This window comes from Nicotiana tomentosiformis, chromosome 3, assembly GCF_000390325.3.
Source record: "Nicotiana tomentosiformis chromosome 3, ASM39032v3, whole genome shotgun sequence".
Classification (NCBI taxonomy): domain Eukaryota; kingdom Viridiplantae; phylum Streptophyta; class Magnoliopsida; order Solanales; family Solanaceae; genus Nicotiana; species Nicotiana tomentosiformis.
This window is the reverse complement of record NC_090814.1, coordinates 27,954,480-27,968,473: the sequence shown is the minus strand read 5'-3', so window position 1 is coordinate 27,968,473 and position 13,994 is coordinate 27,954,480. Positions and strand designations below refer to the sequence as shown.

Sequence of the window (13,994 nt, the reverse complement as noted above, 5' to 3'; positions counted from 1 at the left end):
CTCTAGAGCAGATGGTGCAGGGACTTCAGACACCGGGAGTACTACAAGCCCAGCCGGTTGCAGTTGCTCAGGACAGGTGTGTCCCATTATGAGTGATGAGGAGAAAAAGAGGCTAGAGAGGATTGGGAGGCTTAGGCCTCCATCATTCAGTGGGGCTGAGTCAGAGGATGCTCAGGACTTCTTGGATAGGTGCCAGCGGATTCTTCACATGATAGGTATTTTGGAGACTAGTGGGGTCTCATTTACTACTTTCCAGCTGGCGGGGGAAGCCTTTAGATGGTGGGAGGCCTATGAGAGGAGCAGTCCAGTCAATGTTGCACCACTTTCATGGTATGAGTTTTCTGTTCTCCTTTTGGAGAGGTTTGTGCCACCGACCCGCAGAGAGGAGCTGCGTAGACAATTCGAGCTACACCAGGCAGTTCTGAGTTGGCTCGTCACATAGTTTGGTTGGTTCCCACTGAGAGGGAGAAGATTAGGAAGTTCATTGATGGCCTCAGTTATTAGTTGTGTTTTGTTATGACTCGAAAGAATGCATCAGGTGCTAGGTTAGATGAGGTGGTTGATATTGGTCGGCGGTTAAAGTTGGTCCGTGGTTAGGAGTATGAGGAGAGGGAGGCCAAGAAGCCTCGTCATTCAGGTGGTTTCAGCGGTATTCCTTCTGGGGCAGTCCTACCACAACAAGGGTCGTCCTTATAGGCCCGCTTAGATGGCTCATCTAATTCATCTTGGTGCATCAACTAGCCATGGTTCATACAGTCATCTCTTAGTGCTCTCCCAGCTTACAGTTCATCCCGTGCTCCATCGGTTCAGGGTTCATCTGTGACAGGTCTTTTCAGCAGTTATTCTAGTTCTCGGGGCCCGATTCAGTCCCCACAACCAACGGGGAGTTGCTTCGAGTGCGGGGAGTTTGGGCATGTGTGAAGGCAGTGTCCTCGTCGCTTTGAAGGTCCAGTTCAGCAGAGGGGTTAGGCAGTGACTTCTACACCAGTTACTTCATTACCCACCCACCCAGCTCGGGTGGGGCCCATGCATCTAAAGGTCACCCTAAAGGGAGAGGCCGATCAGGTGGTGGTCATGCCCAATTCTATGTTATTCCTGCCAGGCCAGAGGTCGTTGCTTCAGATGCAGTGATCACAGGTATTATTTCAGTGTGCCACAGAGATGCTTCCACATTATTTGACCCTGGTTCTATTTATTCCTATGTATCATCCTATTTTACTCGTTATTTGGATATGCCATGTGAGTCCTTAGTTTCACCTGTTCATGAATCTATGCCGATGGGCGATACTATTGTTGTGGACCATGTGTATCGATCGTGTGTGGTGACTATTGAGGGTCTGGAGACTAGATTTGATATCTTATTGCTTAGTATTATTGATTTCGACGTGATCTTGGGTATGGATTGGTTGTCTCCATGTTTTGCTATTTTGGATTGTCATGCTAAGATCTTGACGTTGCCGATGCCGGGGTTGCCAAGGATCTAGTGGAGATGTTCTCTCGATTATGTTCCCAGCAGGGTGATTTCCTATTTGAAGGCCCAATGAATGGTTGGGAAGGGGTATTTGTCATATTTGGCCTTTGTGAGAGATGTTGGTACTGATATTCCTACGTATTCTATTCCGATAGTGCAAGAATTCTTGGATGTGTTTCCTGCTGACCTATCGGGCGTGCCACTCGACAGGGATATTGATTTTGGTATTGACTTATTGTCGGGCACTCAACCCATTTCTATCCCTCTATATCGTATGGCACCAGTAGAGTTGAAGGATTTGAAAGAGAAGCTTCAGGAACTTCTTGATAAGGGATTTATTAAGCACAGTGTGTCACCTTGGGGTGAACCGGTTCTGTTTGTAAAGAATAAGGATGGTACTATGCAAATATGCATTGACTATAGGCAGTTGAGAAAAGTTACAATCAAGAACAAGTATCCTTTGCCGCGCATTGATGATCTATTTGACCAGTTTCAGGGAGCGAAGGTGTTCTCTAAGATTGATTTGAGGTCTATGTACCACCAGTTGAATATTGGGGACTTGGATATTCTAAAGATGGCATTCAGGACCCGCTATGGTCATTATGAGTTCCTTATGATGTCTATTGGGCTGACCAATACCCCAGCAACATTCATGCATCTTATGAACAGTGTATTTCAGCCATATCTTGATTCGTTTGTCATAGTACCCATTGATGATATCCCGGTGTACTCACGTAGCCAGGAGGAGCATGCACAATATTTGAGAATTACACTACAGAAGTTGAGGGAGGAGAAGCTTTATGCCAAGTTCTCCAAGTGTGAGTTTTGGCTCAGTTCGGTGACATTTTTGGGGCATGTGATGTCCAGTGAGGGGATTAAGGTGGATCCAAAGAAGATAGAGGCAGTTCAGAGTTGGCCCAGACTGTCTTCAGCTACGGAGATTCGGTGTTTTCTCAGCTTGGCCGGATATTATCATCACTTTATGGAGGGTTTCTTGTCCATTGCAGCGCCTTTGACCAAATTGACCCTAAAGGGTGTGCCATTCAGGTGGTCGGATGAGTGTGAGGAGAGCTTTCAGAAGCTCAAGACTGCCTTGACCACAACGCCAGTTCTGGTTTTGCCTTCAGCTTCTGGCTCTTATACAGTTTATTGTGATGCTTCTCGGATCGGTATCGAGTGTGTCTTGATGCAGGATGGTAGAGTGATTGCTTATGCTTCACGTCAGTTGAATCTCCATGAGAAGAACTACCTTGTTCATGATTTGTGGTTGGCTGGCATCGTTCATGCATTGAAGATTTGGAGGCATTATCTCTACGGTGTGTCTTGTGAAGTATTTACGGATCATCGGAGTGTCCAGCACTTGTTCAAACAAAAGGATCTAAATTTGAGATAGCAGAGATGGTTGGAGCTGCTAAAGGACTATGATATCACCATTTTGTATCATCCCATCAAGGCCAATATGGTGGGTGATGCCTTGAGTAGAAAGGCGGTGAGTATGGGTAGCCTTGCATTTATTACGGTAGGTGAGAGACCGCTTGCATCAGATGTTCAGGCCTTGGCCAACCAGTTTGTGAGATTAGATATTTCGGAGCCCAGTCGGGTTCTAGCTTGTGTGGTTTCTCGGTCTTCCTTATATGATCGCATCAGAGAGCGCCAGTATGATGATCCCCATTTGCTTGTCCTTAAGGACACAGTTCAGCACGGTGATGCTAATGAGGTTACTATTGGGGATGATGGGGTGTTGAGGAGGCAGGGTCGGATTTGTGTGCCCAATGTGGATGGGCTACGTGAGTTGATTCTTGAGGAGGCCCATAGTTCGTGGTATTCCATTCATCTGAGTGCCGCAAAGATGTATCAAGACTTGAGGCAGCATTATTGGTGAAGGAGGATGAAGAAAAACATAGTGGAGTTTGTAGCTCGGTGCCTAAATTGTCAACAGGTGAAGTATGAGCATCAGACCCCGTGTGGATTGCTTAAGCGACTTGAGATTCCAGAGTGGAAATGGGAGCGTATCACCATGGACTTCGTAGTTGGGCTCCCACGGACTTCGAGGAAGTTTGATGTTATTTGGGTGATTGTGGATCGGTTGACCAAGTCCGTGCATTTCATTCTAATTAGGGTTACTTATTGTTCGGAGTGGTTGGCTGAGATCTATATCCGCGAGATTGTTCGTCTTCACGTTCTGCCGGTGTCCACTATTTTAGATCGGGGCACGCAGTTTACAGCTCAATTTTGGAGAACAATGCAGCGAGAGTTAGGCACACAGGTTGAGTTGAGTATAGCATTCCACACTCAAACGGACGAATAGTCTGAGCGCACTATTCAGATATTGGAGGATATGTTATGCGTTTGTGTCATAGATTTCGGGTGTTCTTGGGATCAATTTATGCCGCTTTCCGAGTTTGTCTACAACAATAGCTACCAAACGAGCATTCATATGGCTCCGTATGAGGCTTTGTATAGGAGACAGTGTCACTCTCTGGTGAGTTAGTTTGAGCCGGGTGAGGCTAGGCTATTGGGTACTGACTTGGTTCAGGATGTTTTGGACAAGGTTAAGTTGATTCAGGATCGGCTTTGCACGGCCCAGTCTAGACAGAAGAGCTACACCGATCGGAAGGTTTGTGATGTTGCTTACATGGTGGGGGTGAAGTTATTACCCATAATGTCGCCCATGATGGGTGTTATAAGGTTCGGAAAGAAGAGCAAGTTGAGCCCTCAGTATATTGGGCATTTTGAGGTGCTTGAGAGAATTAGGGAGGTAGCTTACAAGCTTGTCTTGCCGCCTAGTCTGTCGAGTGTTCATTCAGTGTTTCATGTATCCATGATCCGTAAGTATGTCGGCGATCCGTCTTATGTTTTGGATTTCAGCACGGTTCAGTTGGATGGTGATCTGACTTATGATGTGGAGCCGGTGGCCATCTTGGATGGGCAGGTTTGAAAGTTGAGGTCAAAGAACATAGCTTCAGTGAAGGTGCAGTGGAGCGGTCATCCAGTCGAGTAGGCTACCTGGGAGACCAAGCGAGAGACATGTAGCAGATATCTACGCTATTTGAGACTCCAAGTATGTTTCTAGACCCGTTTGAGGACGAACATTTATTTAAGGGGGGGGATGTAATGACCCAGCCGGTCATTTTGAGTGTTGTAGCCCTGTTCCCCGATTTACTGCTTATTCTATGCTCAATTGTTGATATGTGACTTGCCAAGGTAGTTGGTTTGGTTCCGGGGATGTTTCGAAATGAGTTGAGACACTTAGTCTCAAGGTTGGAAGCTTAAGTTGAAAATATTGACCGGATATTGACTTATGTATAAAAAAACTCTGGAATGGAGTTTCGACGGTTTCGATAGCTCCGTATGGGTGATTTTGGACTTAGGAGTGTGACCAGATATTGATTTGGAGGTCCGTAGTTGATTTTGTCTTGAAATTGCAAAACTTGGAAAATTAGAAGTTTGCATAACCGAGAAGTGTGACCGAGAGTTGACTTTGTTGTTACTGGGCTCGAATTTTGGTTCTAGAAATTGGAATAGATCCGTTGTGTCATTTATCACTTGTGTGTAAAATTTGAGGTCAATCGGAGTTGATTTGATAGGTTTCGGCATTGAATGTAGAAGTTAGAAGTTCATAAGTTCATTAGGCTTGAATTGGGGTGCGATTCATGGTTTTGATGTTTTTTGATGTGATTTGAGGCCACGAATACGTTCGTATGATGTTTTAGGACTTGTTGGTATGTTTAGTTGAGGTCCCGGGGGCCTCAGGTGGATTTCGGATGGTTATCGAAGTGGAATTTAACTTGGAAGATTGCTGAAGTCTGCTGAAGTTTTCTGGTGTTACATATCTGGTTTTCTTATACGCGATCGCGTGGGAAGGTCCACGATCATGTAGGCTTATTTTGGGCTGCTAGGATTTTGTGCTATACGGTCGCGTGGGAAGGTCCGCGATCGCGAAGCTTTGGACATCAGTGCATCGCGAACGCGTGGGTTAAGTCGTGTTCGCATAGAGGAAAGGAAGGATGTGGGGTTTCACGTGTTGTTCTATGCGAACGCATGGGGCTGTCCGCGATCACGTAGGTCTGGGAAGTCTATGCATCGTGTTCGCGTGGTTTTTTCTATGTTCGCGTAGAGTTAAGTTCTGAGCAGCTGAGTTTGTGCTCCGCGATCACGAAGCTTTTCCCGCAATCGCGAAGCTTTTCCCGCGATCGCGAAAAAGGGATATCTGGGCAGAATAAAAATCTCAAAAAATAGGGTTTGAATCATTTTTCATAATTTAATTTTGGGAGCTCAGATTCAGGCGATTCTTGGAGATATTTTCAAGGGAGTGATTGGGGTAAGTGATTCTAACTCGGTTTTGGTTAAATTACATAAATATATCATTGATTTTATCATTTAATTAGTAATTGGGTTAAAACATTGGGGAACAATTGTAGAAACTTCATAGGCTTTAATTTGGGGATTTGAAGGTCGAGTTGTGATTGTATTTGAGTAATTTTGGTATGGTTGGACTCGTGGTTGAATGGGTATTCAGATTTTGTTAATTTTGTTGGATTCCGAGACGTGGGCTTGTGGTTGACATTTTGAGTTGACTTTTTGACTTTTGATTAAGAACTTAGCTTTTTCATATGGAATTGATTTCTATAACTTGTGTTGATCGTATCGAGTTGTTTGTGGCTAGATTCGAGGCGTTCGGAGGCCGATTCACAAGGCAAGGGATTATTGGAGTAGAGATTTGCATGATTTGAGTTGTTATGTGATTGGTGTTGAAGTGACGCACATGCTAGGGGACGGAAGTGTGGACGTGCACCATAAGAATTTTGATTCGGTCAAATCCGTGGAACTGTGTAGTTATATAACTTGTTAGCTTCCACGTATTTCCCATGTGTTAAAGAAAATGAAACTGTGATTCATGTTAGAAATCATGCTTATGCTACATGCTGGTACTGTTGGGATCAACAGAGGTCGTGTTGCATGTTGAATTATTTGCTTAATTTGCGATTATGTACTTAGTCACACCTATCATTTGCATATCATATCTCAGTCTGTGTTGCCATTTATTGTTACATCATATCATTATTGTTTGGGGCTGATTATCATGATACTTGTGAGCCCGAGAGACTGAAGTGATTAATGACTGAGTGAGGCCGAGGGTCTGATTGTGAGGATATTTATGGGATAGGGTTGCACGCCGCATCATGCTTTATTGATTCATGCAATGATTGGCTTATTATAGCGCTTGGGCAGGATCCGCCCCTTCGGAGTCTGACTTATCAACAGTGAGCGTAGGTACCTACTAAGTGCGAGCACGAGTGCCTAGTGCAAGTGCCGAGAGTGAGTGCCGAGCGATTGGGAGGATTGAGTGACTCTGAGGATGGAGTGACTGTGAGGATGGAGCGAATGGGAGGACTGAGTGATTGATACTCTGAGAGTATGCATATGATTTCATCACTGTTTTGTATTTCAGTTGGCTTACATAACTGACATGTAGATATCGAAATGTATCATTTCTCATTTCAGTTACACTTGACATATCTTACCTGTTTGAGCTCTAACTATTGAACTTAAAAGCATGTCTACATTTAAGTACTGTATTTTTGTAATCGGACTGTACCTGTGAAGCTCGTCACTGCTTTCAGTCCAAAGGTTAGACTTGTTACTTATTGAGTTGGTTATACTCACGCTACACCCTACACTTCGTGTGCAGATCCAGGTACTTCTGGGTACGGTGGTTGCTGACTTTGGAGCTATTATTTAGTTCGAAGATCCTCGAGGTAGCTGTTTTGGCGTCCGTAGTCCTTGATTCTCCTCCTTTATCATTTACTTCTATTTGTACTGTTCTACTCTCCTAGACAGTGTTCCAGACTATGTTATTGTATAGATGCTCATGTACTCAGTGACACCCGTATTTTGGGGAGTTGTGTAATGAGTCACGGTATTTTTCATATCAGTTATTTGTAAAATATTTTTACTCTTAAGTTTCATTTATTATATTTTTAAATTTAAAAATGTGTGGTTTATTGTACATGTCGGCTTGCGTAGTATTACGATAGGCGCCTTCATGACATGTGAGATTTGGGTCGTGACAAGAACATAGATTAAGGTTAGAAATTAATGTGTGTTGATGGAAATGGAAGAAAACAAGTTAAAGTACACTAACCTATTAAAGGGTGATGAAATTTCTCTTCAAAATCGCCTCTCGGCCGAGCTCTAATGAAAAGATGGTGAAAAATGGTTGAAATCCCGTGTTTGAAATATTTTAAGGTCTAAGCGTGAGGCCTTCTTCGCGTTTGTGAAGGGCTTACCACGTTCGCGATGCACAGCGGCCCATTTGGCCTTCGTGTTCGTGAGATGTCCTTCGCGTTCGCGATGTCTCTTTCCCATGGCCATCGCGTTCGCGTAGAACACTAGCCTAGTACCCCCCCCCCCTAGTCCATAACCCTATGCGTTCGCGTGAAGATGGTCGCTTTCGCGAAAGGTAAATCCTCCAATGCTCTGTGTTCGTGACCCAGCTATCACGTTCGCGATGAAGAAAACCACCCCAACCCCAGTTTCCCCTTTCGTGATCGCGAGAGTGGCTTTGCGATCGCGAAGCACAAAACATCAGGTGACAGCAGACTTTCAAAAACCAGAAATTCTAAGTTCAAAATGGTCAATAGCCTATCCAAAACTCACCCGAGCACCTCGGGCTCCAAACCAAACATGCACACAAGTGTAAAAACATCATACGAATTCGCCTGCGCGATCAAAATACCAAAATAACACCTAGAACTATGAATCAAATACCAAAACGAATAAAATTTTCAATGAAACTTTAGAACATGCAATTTTTCAACCGGACGTCCGAATCAAACTTCGTTTTGTATCAAAATTTGCAGACAAGTCATAAATAATGTAATGAACTTATACCAAGTTTCATAACCGAAATCCGAATCCGGTAGCAACAGAGTCAACCTACGGTCAAACTTATGAATCTTTTAAACCTTTAAACTTCAAGTTTTCAACAAATTACGTTAAATCAAGTTAGGGACTTTCGAATTCGATTCAGGGTATACGCTCAAGTCCCAAATTACGATATGGACCCACCGGGACCGTCAAAATACTGATCTAGACTCGTTTACATAAAATATTTGACCGTAGGCAACTCAAATGAGTTTTAAGGCACGATTTCATATTTTTATTAATTTTCTCATAAAAACCTTCGGGGTAAAGGACACGGCATGTGCACGCAAATCAAAAAAGGCTAAAATGAAGCTATTCGAGGTATCGAAACACAGAAATAAAAAGTAAAACTATAAATGACCTATCAGGTCATCACATGATCACTTTGATAGTGTGGTTTGAACTATAACAGCTTAATTGTCCGGAGATTGCTTTCCAAGAGAGCTGCTCCAAGTTTAGGACAATTATACTTACAATTTTTGGAAGGGGAAAAAAAAAAAGAAATATACTATGATTCTCTTACTAATTAAATACCAAAGTACAATTTAAGCAAAGAAAGGAAATCATAACTGGAAATGAGAAAAGTTGATAGAGAAGGTAAATTGGAGTTAAAAATAGGCAGTCTAATGGACCATTACAAGGGCACATGTTTTGAACTTTGAAGGAAGGGAACCCCATTTCACGCTTGGGAGTGGTCCTCACTCCTCCCTACTCTCCATCTCAACATGCTTTTCATTAATAGTTCTATAATTTTGTTTTTATATACTGACCTAAAAACTTTCGTACCATCTCTCTAATAGGGAATGCCTCTTTTTCTCCTGAAGTTTTCGGAATTAATTCCTAATAAGATACTGGGTGCAATTAAAAAGGTCTTATCAATAAAAAATTTATTTATTAATGATTTATGCATAGGTAGCAATTCATTTTAGAATTCTTCTCACTATCTCTCTCAGGTAAAAAGATTCCACAAAGAAAATAATTGTATAGTACAATATATATACACCACTGTGCAAATACTTGATACCGTGGGTATTTTCACTTTTTAAAATTACCAAATTCTACTTATGTAGACAATAACTTCTTGTTGCATCTCACTTAAGAATACCCTTCATTATATTTTTGAGCTATTCATACTTGTGTCAATAGCAAATCGACTTGTATTTAATGTTGACCCCAATGGAGTTCAAACTTGAAGCACAACGAAGAATAAGTCTAAAACATAGTAAACATAAAGTGGTAAATAATTTTGACCTTCTTTCCCAAAGTATTTTAATTGAAATCCACCCAATTTATGCTAAAGTTTAGTTAAATCAAGGGTAAATATAAAATGATTTGCTAACAGTAAGGTACAATTAATTAACCTTAAGAATCAACAAATCAAAGTTAAAATGCATATCACTTAACTATGACTAAATGTTAAAAAGTGTATATGCAAGACATATATCTTACGCTCATTAGTTTGATATAAATATCTGATGTAGCTAACTTCTTAGGCAAAATACAAAATTGGTTGGTCGGCCGAAACTAATTGCATTCAATATCCAAAAAGTGTATAAAATATCTATATTTTTTTTGTATATAATATATGTATATATAAAAATATACTCTCTCTGTTCCAATTTATGTGAACCTATTTCCTTTTTGTTCCGTTCCAAAATGAATGATCTCTTTCTAAATTTGAAAACATTTAGTTTAAACTTTCAATTCTACCCTTAATGAGAAGCTTTTATAACCACACAAATACTCTAGACCCCTTTCTGACATGTTTAGGATCACAAATTCTAAAAGTCTTTATTTTTTCTTAAACTTCGTGTTCAGTCAAACAGGTTCACATAAATTGGAACGGGAGGAAGTATATTTTATCGGCTATTGGTTTTTAAAGCGGCTATTTAAGCATTTCCTTAACTTTTCATGGGATATTAATGGCCCTAAAGTGTAATAAATATACAAATTAAGATATTGTAAACGGGTAAATTTAAATTTTGTCCCAAATATTAATTCCTTACAAGCGAATTGGTTGAGGCCACTTATATCTTAATTACAAAAGCATACCATTACACTCTTTGGAACCAACCAAATAATTTCCTATAAATACGGTTGTAACAGTCGGAGCACGAGTCTTCGTTTAATGGAAACTCGACAGCTAAAGAGATAATTGCGTTTAACCATTACGAGACCCCATTTTCCATAACTGACCATCACCACCAACCCCCGCCACCCTATCACCACCTCCTTCTCGCCCTCCGCTCATGGCTCTTTGGCTGAGGGTGAGATTCATCAACCCTTTTCGGGATCACAACACCATTGAACTTTACCAATCGTGTATTTTTTCCCTTTTCTTTTCAGTAACAATAATTCTTCTCTTTGAAAGATAAGGTTTATGATTCTTTAGTTTTAGGAAATAAATTAAAAGGTCCGCTGTTAATATATGGCGGACAAAGTGAAACAAATCCTAGCAAGGCCAATACAATTAGCGGACCATATAACAAAGGCCGCTGTCGATGTTAATAACTTCGAACAAGATTGTCTGGACATCAAAACCAAAACAGAGAAGCTAGCAGCACTTCTCCGACAGGCTGCACGTTCCAGCAACGACTTGTACGAACGTCCAACACGTCGAATCATCGATGACACGGAGCAAGTTCTTGACAAGGCCCTTACCCTCATTTTCAAATGCCGTGCCAATGGTTTGAGACGTATTTTCACCATCATCCCTGCTGCTGCTTTTAGGAAAACAATCCAACAGCTCGAGAATTCTATCGGTGATGTTTCTTGGCTCCTTCGTGTTTCCACCCCTGCTGATGATGGGGATAATGAATATCTAGGCCTTCCTCCTGTAGCTGCAAATGAGCCAATTTTGTGCCTTATATGGGAACAGATAGCTATCTTGTGTTCGGGCTCGATAGAGGAACGTTCGGATGCAGCAGCTTCTCTTGTCTCGTTGGCTCGTGACAACGATCGCTATGGAAAGTTGATTATAGAGGAAGGTGGGGTTGGACCATTATTGAAATTGGCCAAAGAAGGAAGAATGGAGGGTCAGGAGAGTGCGTCAAGGGCCATTGGCCTACTTGGCCGTGATCCGGAAAGCGTCGAACACATTGTGAATGCTGGTGTGTGCTCTGTGTTTGCAAAAATCCTCAAAGATGGGAACATGAAGGTTCAGGTTGTGGTGGCCTGGGCTATCTCAGAATTGGCTGCACATCATCCCAAATGTCAAGATCATTTTGCTCAGACTAATACTATTAGATTACTGGTTAGTCATCTTGCCTTTGAAACCATTCAAGAACACAGTAAGTATGCCATTGCTAGCAAACAGACCATGTCCATTAACAATATTGTGATGGCCAATGCCAATTCTACTAGTACTGTCAAAGACAATGATGTAGATGGTAGTCAAATTTCACACCCAATGGGTGATCACAAAACCACCCAAATGCATAATTTGGTAGCGAATATGATGGCCATGAAATCGAAAGACAATGCTACGATGAACAATAATATACCAAAGCCTAACCAACAACACAGCCCAGTACAACATCCTCATCATGAGCAGAAGCAGCACCAAGTCGCCTTGTCCGGGACTAGCATTAAGGGGAAGAGGGAGAGCGAAGATCCTGCTACAAAGGCCGAAATGAAAGCAATGGCTGCCAGAGCACTTGCGCACCTTTGCGCGGGAAATGCTGCCATCTGCAGTAGTATTACAGAATCCAGAGCACTTTTATGCTTAGCAGTTTTGCTGGAGAAGGGACCTGATGAAGTACAATATCATTCGGCCATGGCACTAATGGAGATCACAGCAGTAGCTGAGACAAACTCAGATTTGCGACATTCTGCTTTCAAGCCCACTGCACCTGCTGCCAAAGCTGTCGTAGACCAGTTCTTGAGAATCATTGAAAAGGAAGACTCGGAACTGCTCGTTCCCAGCATCCAATCGATAGGGCACCTCGCTAGGACATTCCGAGCAACTGAGACAAGAATCATTGGTCCATTGGTGAAACTACTAGATGATAGGGAACCGGATGTAACACGTGAAGCTGCAATTGCACTTAACAAATATGCTTGCACAGAAAATTTTCTTAGAGTCAATCACTGCAAGGCTATAATAGAGGCAGGAGGCACCAAGCACCTAGTTCCACTGGTTTACTTTGGGGAACAAATGGTTCAGACTCCTTCTCTGATTCTCTTGAGTTACATAGCAATGCATGTTCCTGACAGTGAGGCATTAGGTGAGGACAATGTATACCGAGTATTGGAGTGGGCGTCTAAGCAGGGGCACCTAATGCAAGATCCCATTGTTGAAGATCTAGTTAACAGAGGCAGAGAAAGTATGGAACTTTATCAATCCAGGCATTGATCTTATCAAAATTTTGTAGTAATTCTTACTCGGTATGTCAAAATTTTGGTACTTTAGCTTGATATTAGTTTGTTCACTTGTCGTGCAGTGTACATAGATTAGCGTCTTCTGTATATTATAACAAGCACCTTTGAATCATTAGCCTTGTCTATTCGACGACAGAACATTCAGGCTACTGTTCTAAGTTCTGCTTTGGCACTCATGAGTGTATTAGAATTACTTCTTACCCTGTTTCTAATGCTGAAAAAGCAAACTTTGCAAACTCGTTTAGGTGATGGCAAAGATGAGTTTTTCGTGTGGGATAATCTGCATTTTCTCTTCTTTTTTTTTCTTTCCAGTCTTGTTAGTAATGAAGGATGCGAGCAAACTTCTCGATTTATATATATATAAACTTGAACATTTCTTTTAATTGTATTTAAAAACTAAGTTCGAAACAGTTGCACTAGGGAATTGTGTGTTCAATGGTATTCTACGGACCTAAAAACCTAAATCCACTTGTACTTGTAATTATAAATAATACTTAGAGAAAAGAAGGTAGTTGAAGACAGCTTTTCAAATTCCAAGGTTCTTACAACTCCCAAACGTATGCCCGAAACTTTGAATTGTCATTCTGTTTGCCCCAATAATCAGATTACAATTGAATTTATACATGGTTTTAAGGATATGTGATCTAATTTGATACAAAATGAGAAATTGAATTTAATATGGAAGAATAAGTAGAAAAATAAATACAAACAATGCAGATTGAACAACTTAAGCCTTGCAAGGTTAATTTCCTTCGAATTTAGATATGATATTATTGAAGCCAGAATAATATGAACAAAGCTGGAAAAAATGGTATCTTTTTCTCTTAAGTATGTTACCATGTGTCAAATGAATTACTCAATTCCCTTTATATATACAGGGAGATGAAACCTTTAAGACATTATTTTATAGAAAATTATATAGACCGTTGGCTCCCTTTTTGACTTAATCCCGTAATTTCCGCCATAATGATTGGTCAATGACGAGAATCACGGATACTTGTAGTGTGAGTTGGCAAAGCTTTTCTTCGAGGTTGTTAAAAGCAGGGTCGGTCGTGCCCCCGATAAACTCGAGGGCAAATCTGATGGTCTTGTTCGAACTTCGATCCTCGATATCGATCGAAGTTACATCTGTAACTTCAATCTCTTACGTAGGTGCCGAGCCTTGACCTATTGTTCCAGATGCCTCGATCAAGCATAGAGCTCGGTTCTACCCGTA

At 41.6% G+C, this 13,994-nt stretch overlaps 1 protein-coding gene across 1 annotated transcript; it reads left to right on the top strand.

Annotated features, from left to right (window-relative positions):
* The first annotated feature begins 10,462 nt into the window (after positions 1-10,462).
* LOC104118641 (protein CELLULOSE SYNTHASE INTERACTIVE 1-like) lies at positions 10,463-13,014 on the top strand. The gene has a single exon (XM_009629935.4). It carries the CDS (start codon positions 10,827-10,829, stop codon positions 12,750-12,752), a length of 1,926 nt encoding a protein of 641 aa, XP_009628230.1. The 5' UTR covers positions 10,463-10,826; the 3' UTR covers positions 12,753-13,014.
* The last annotated feature ends 980 nt before the right edge of the window (positions 13,015-13,994 follow it).

Bases quoted from the DNA above. Each gene is read 5' to 3' on its own strand.
- LOC104118641 (XM_009629935.4), top strand. From the start codon at position 10,827: ATGGCGGACAAAGTGAAACAAATCCTAGCAAGGCCAATACAATTAGCG.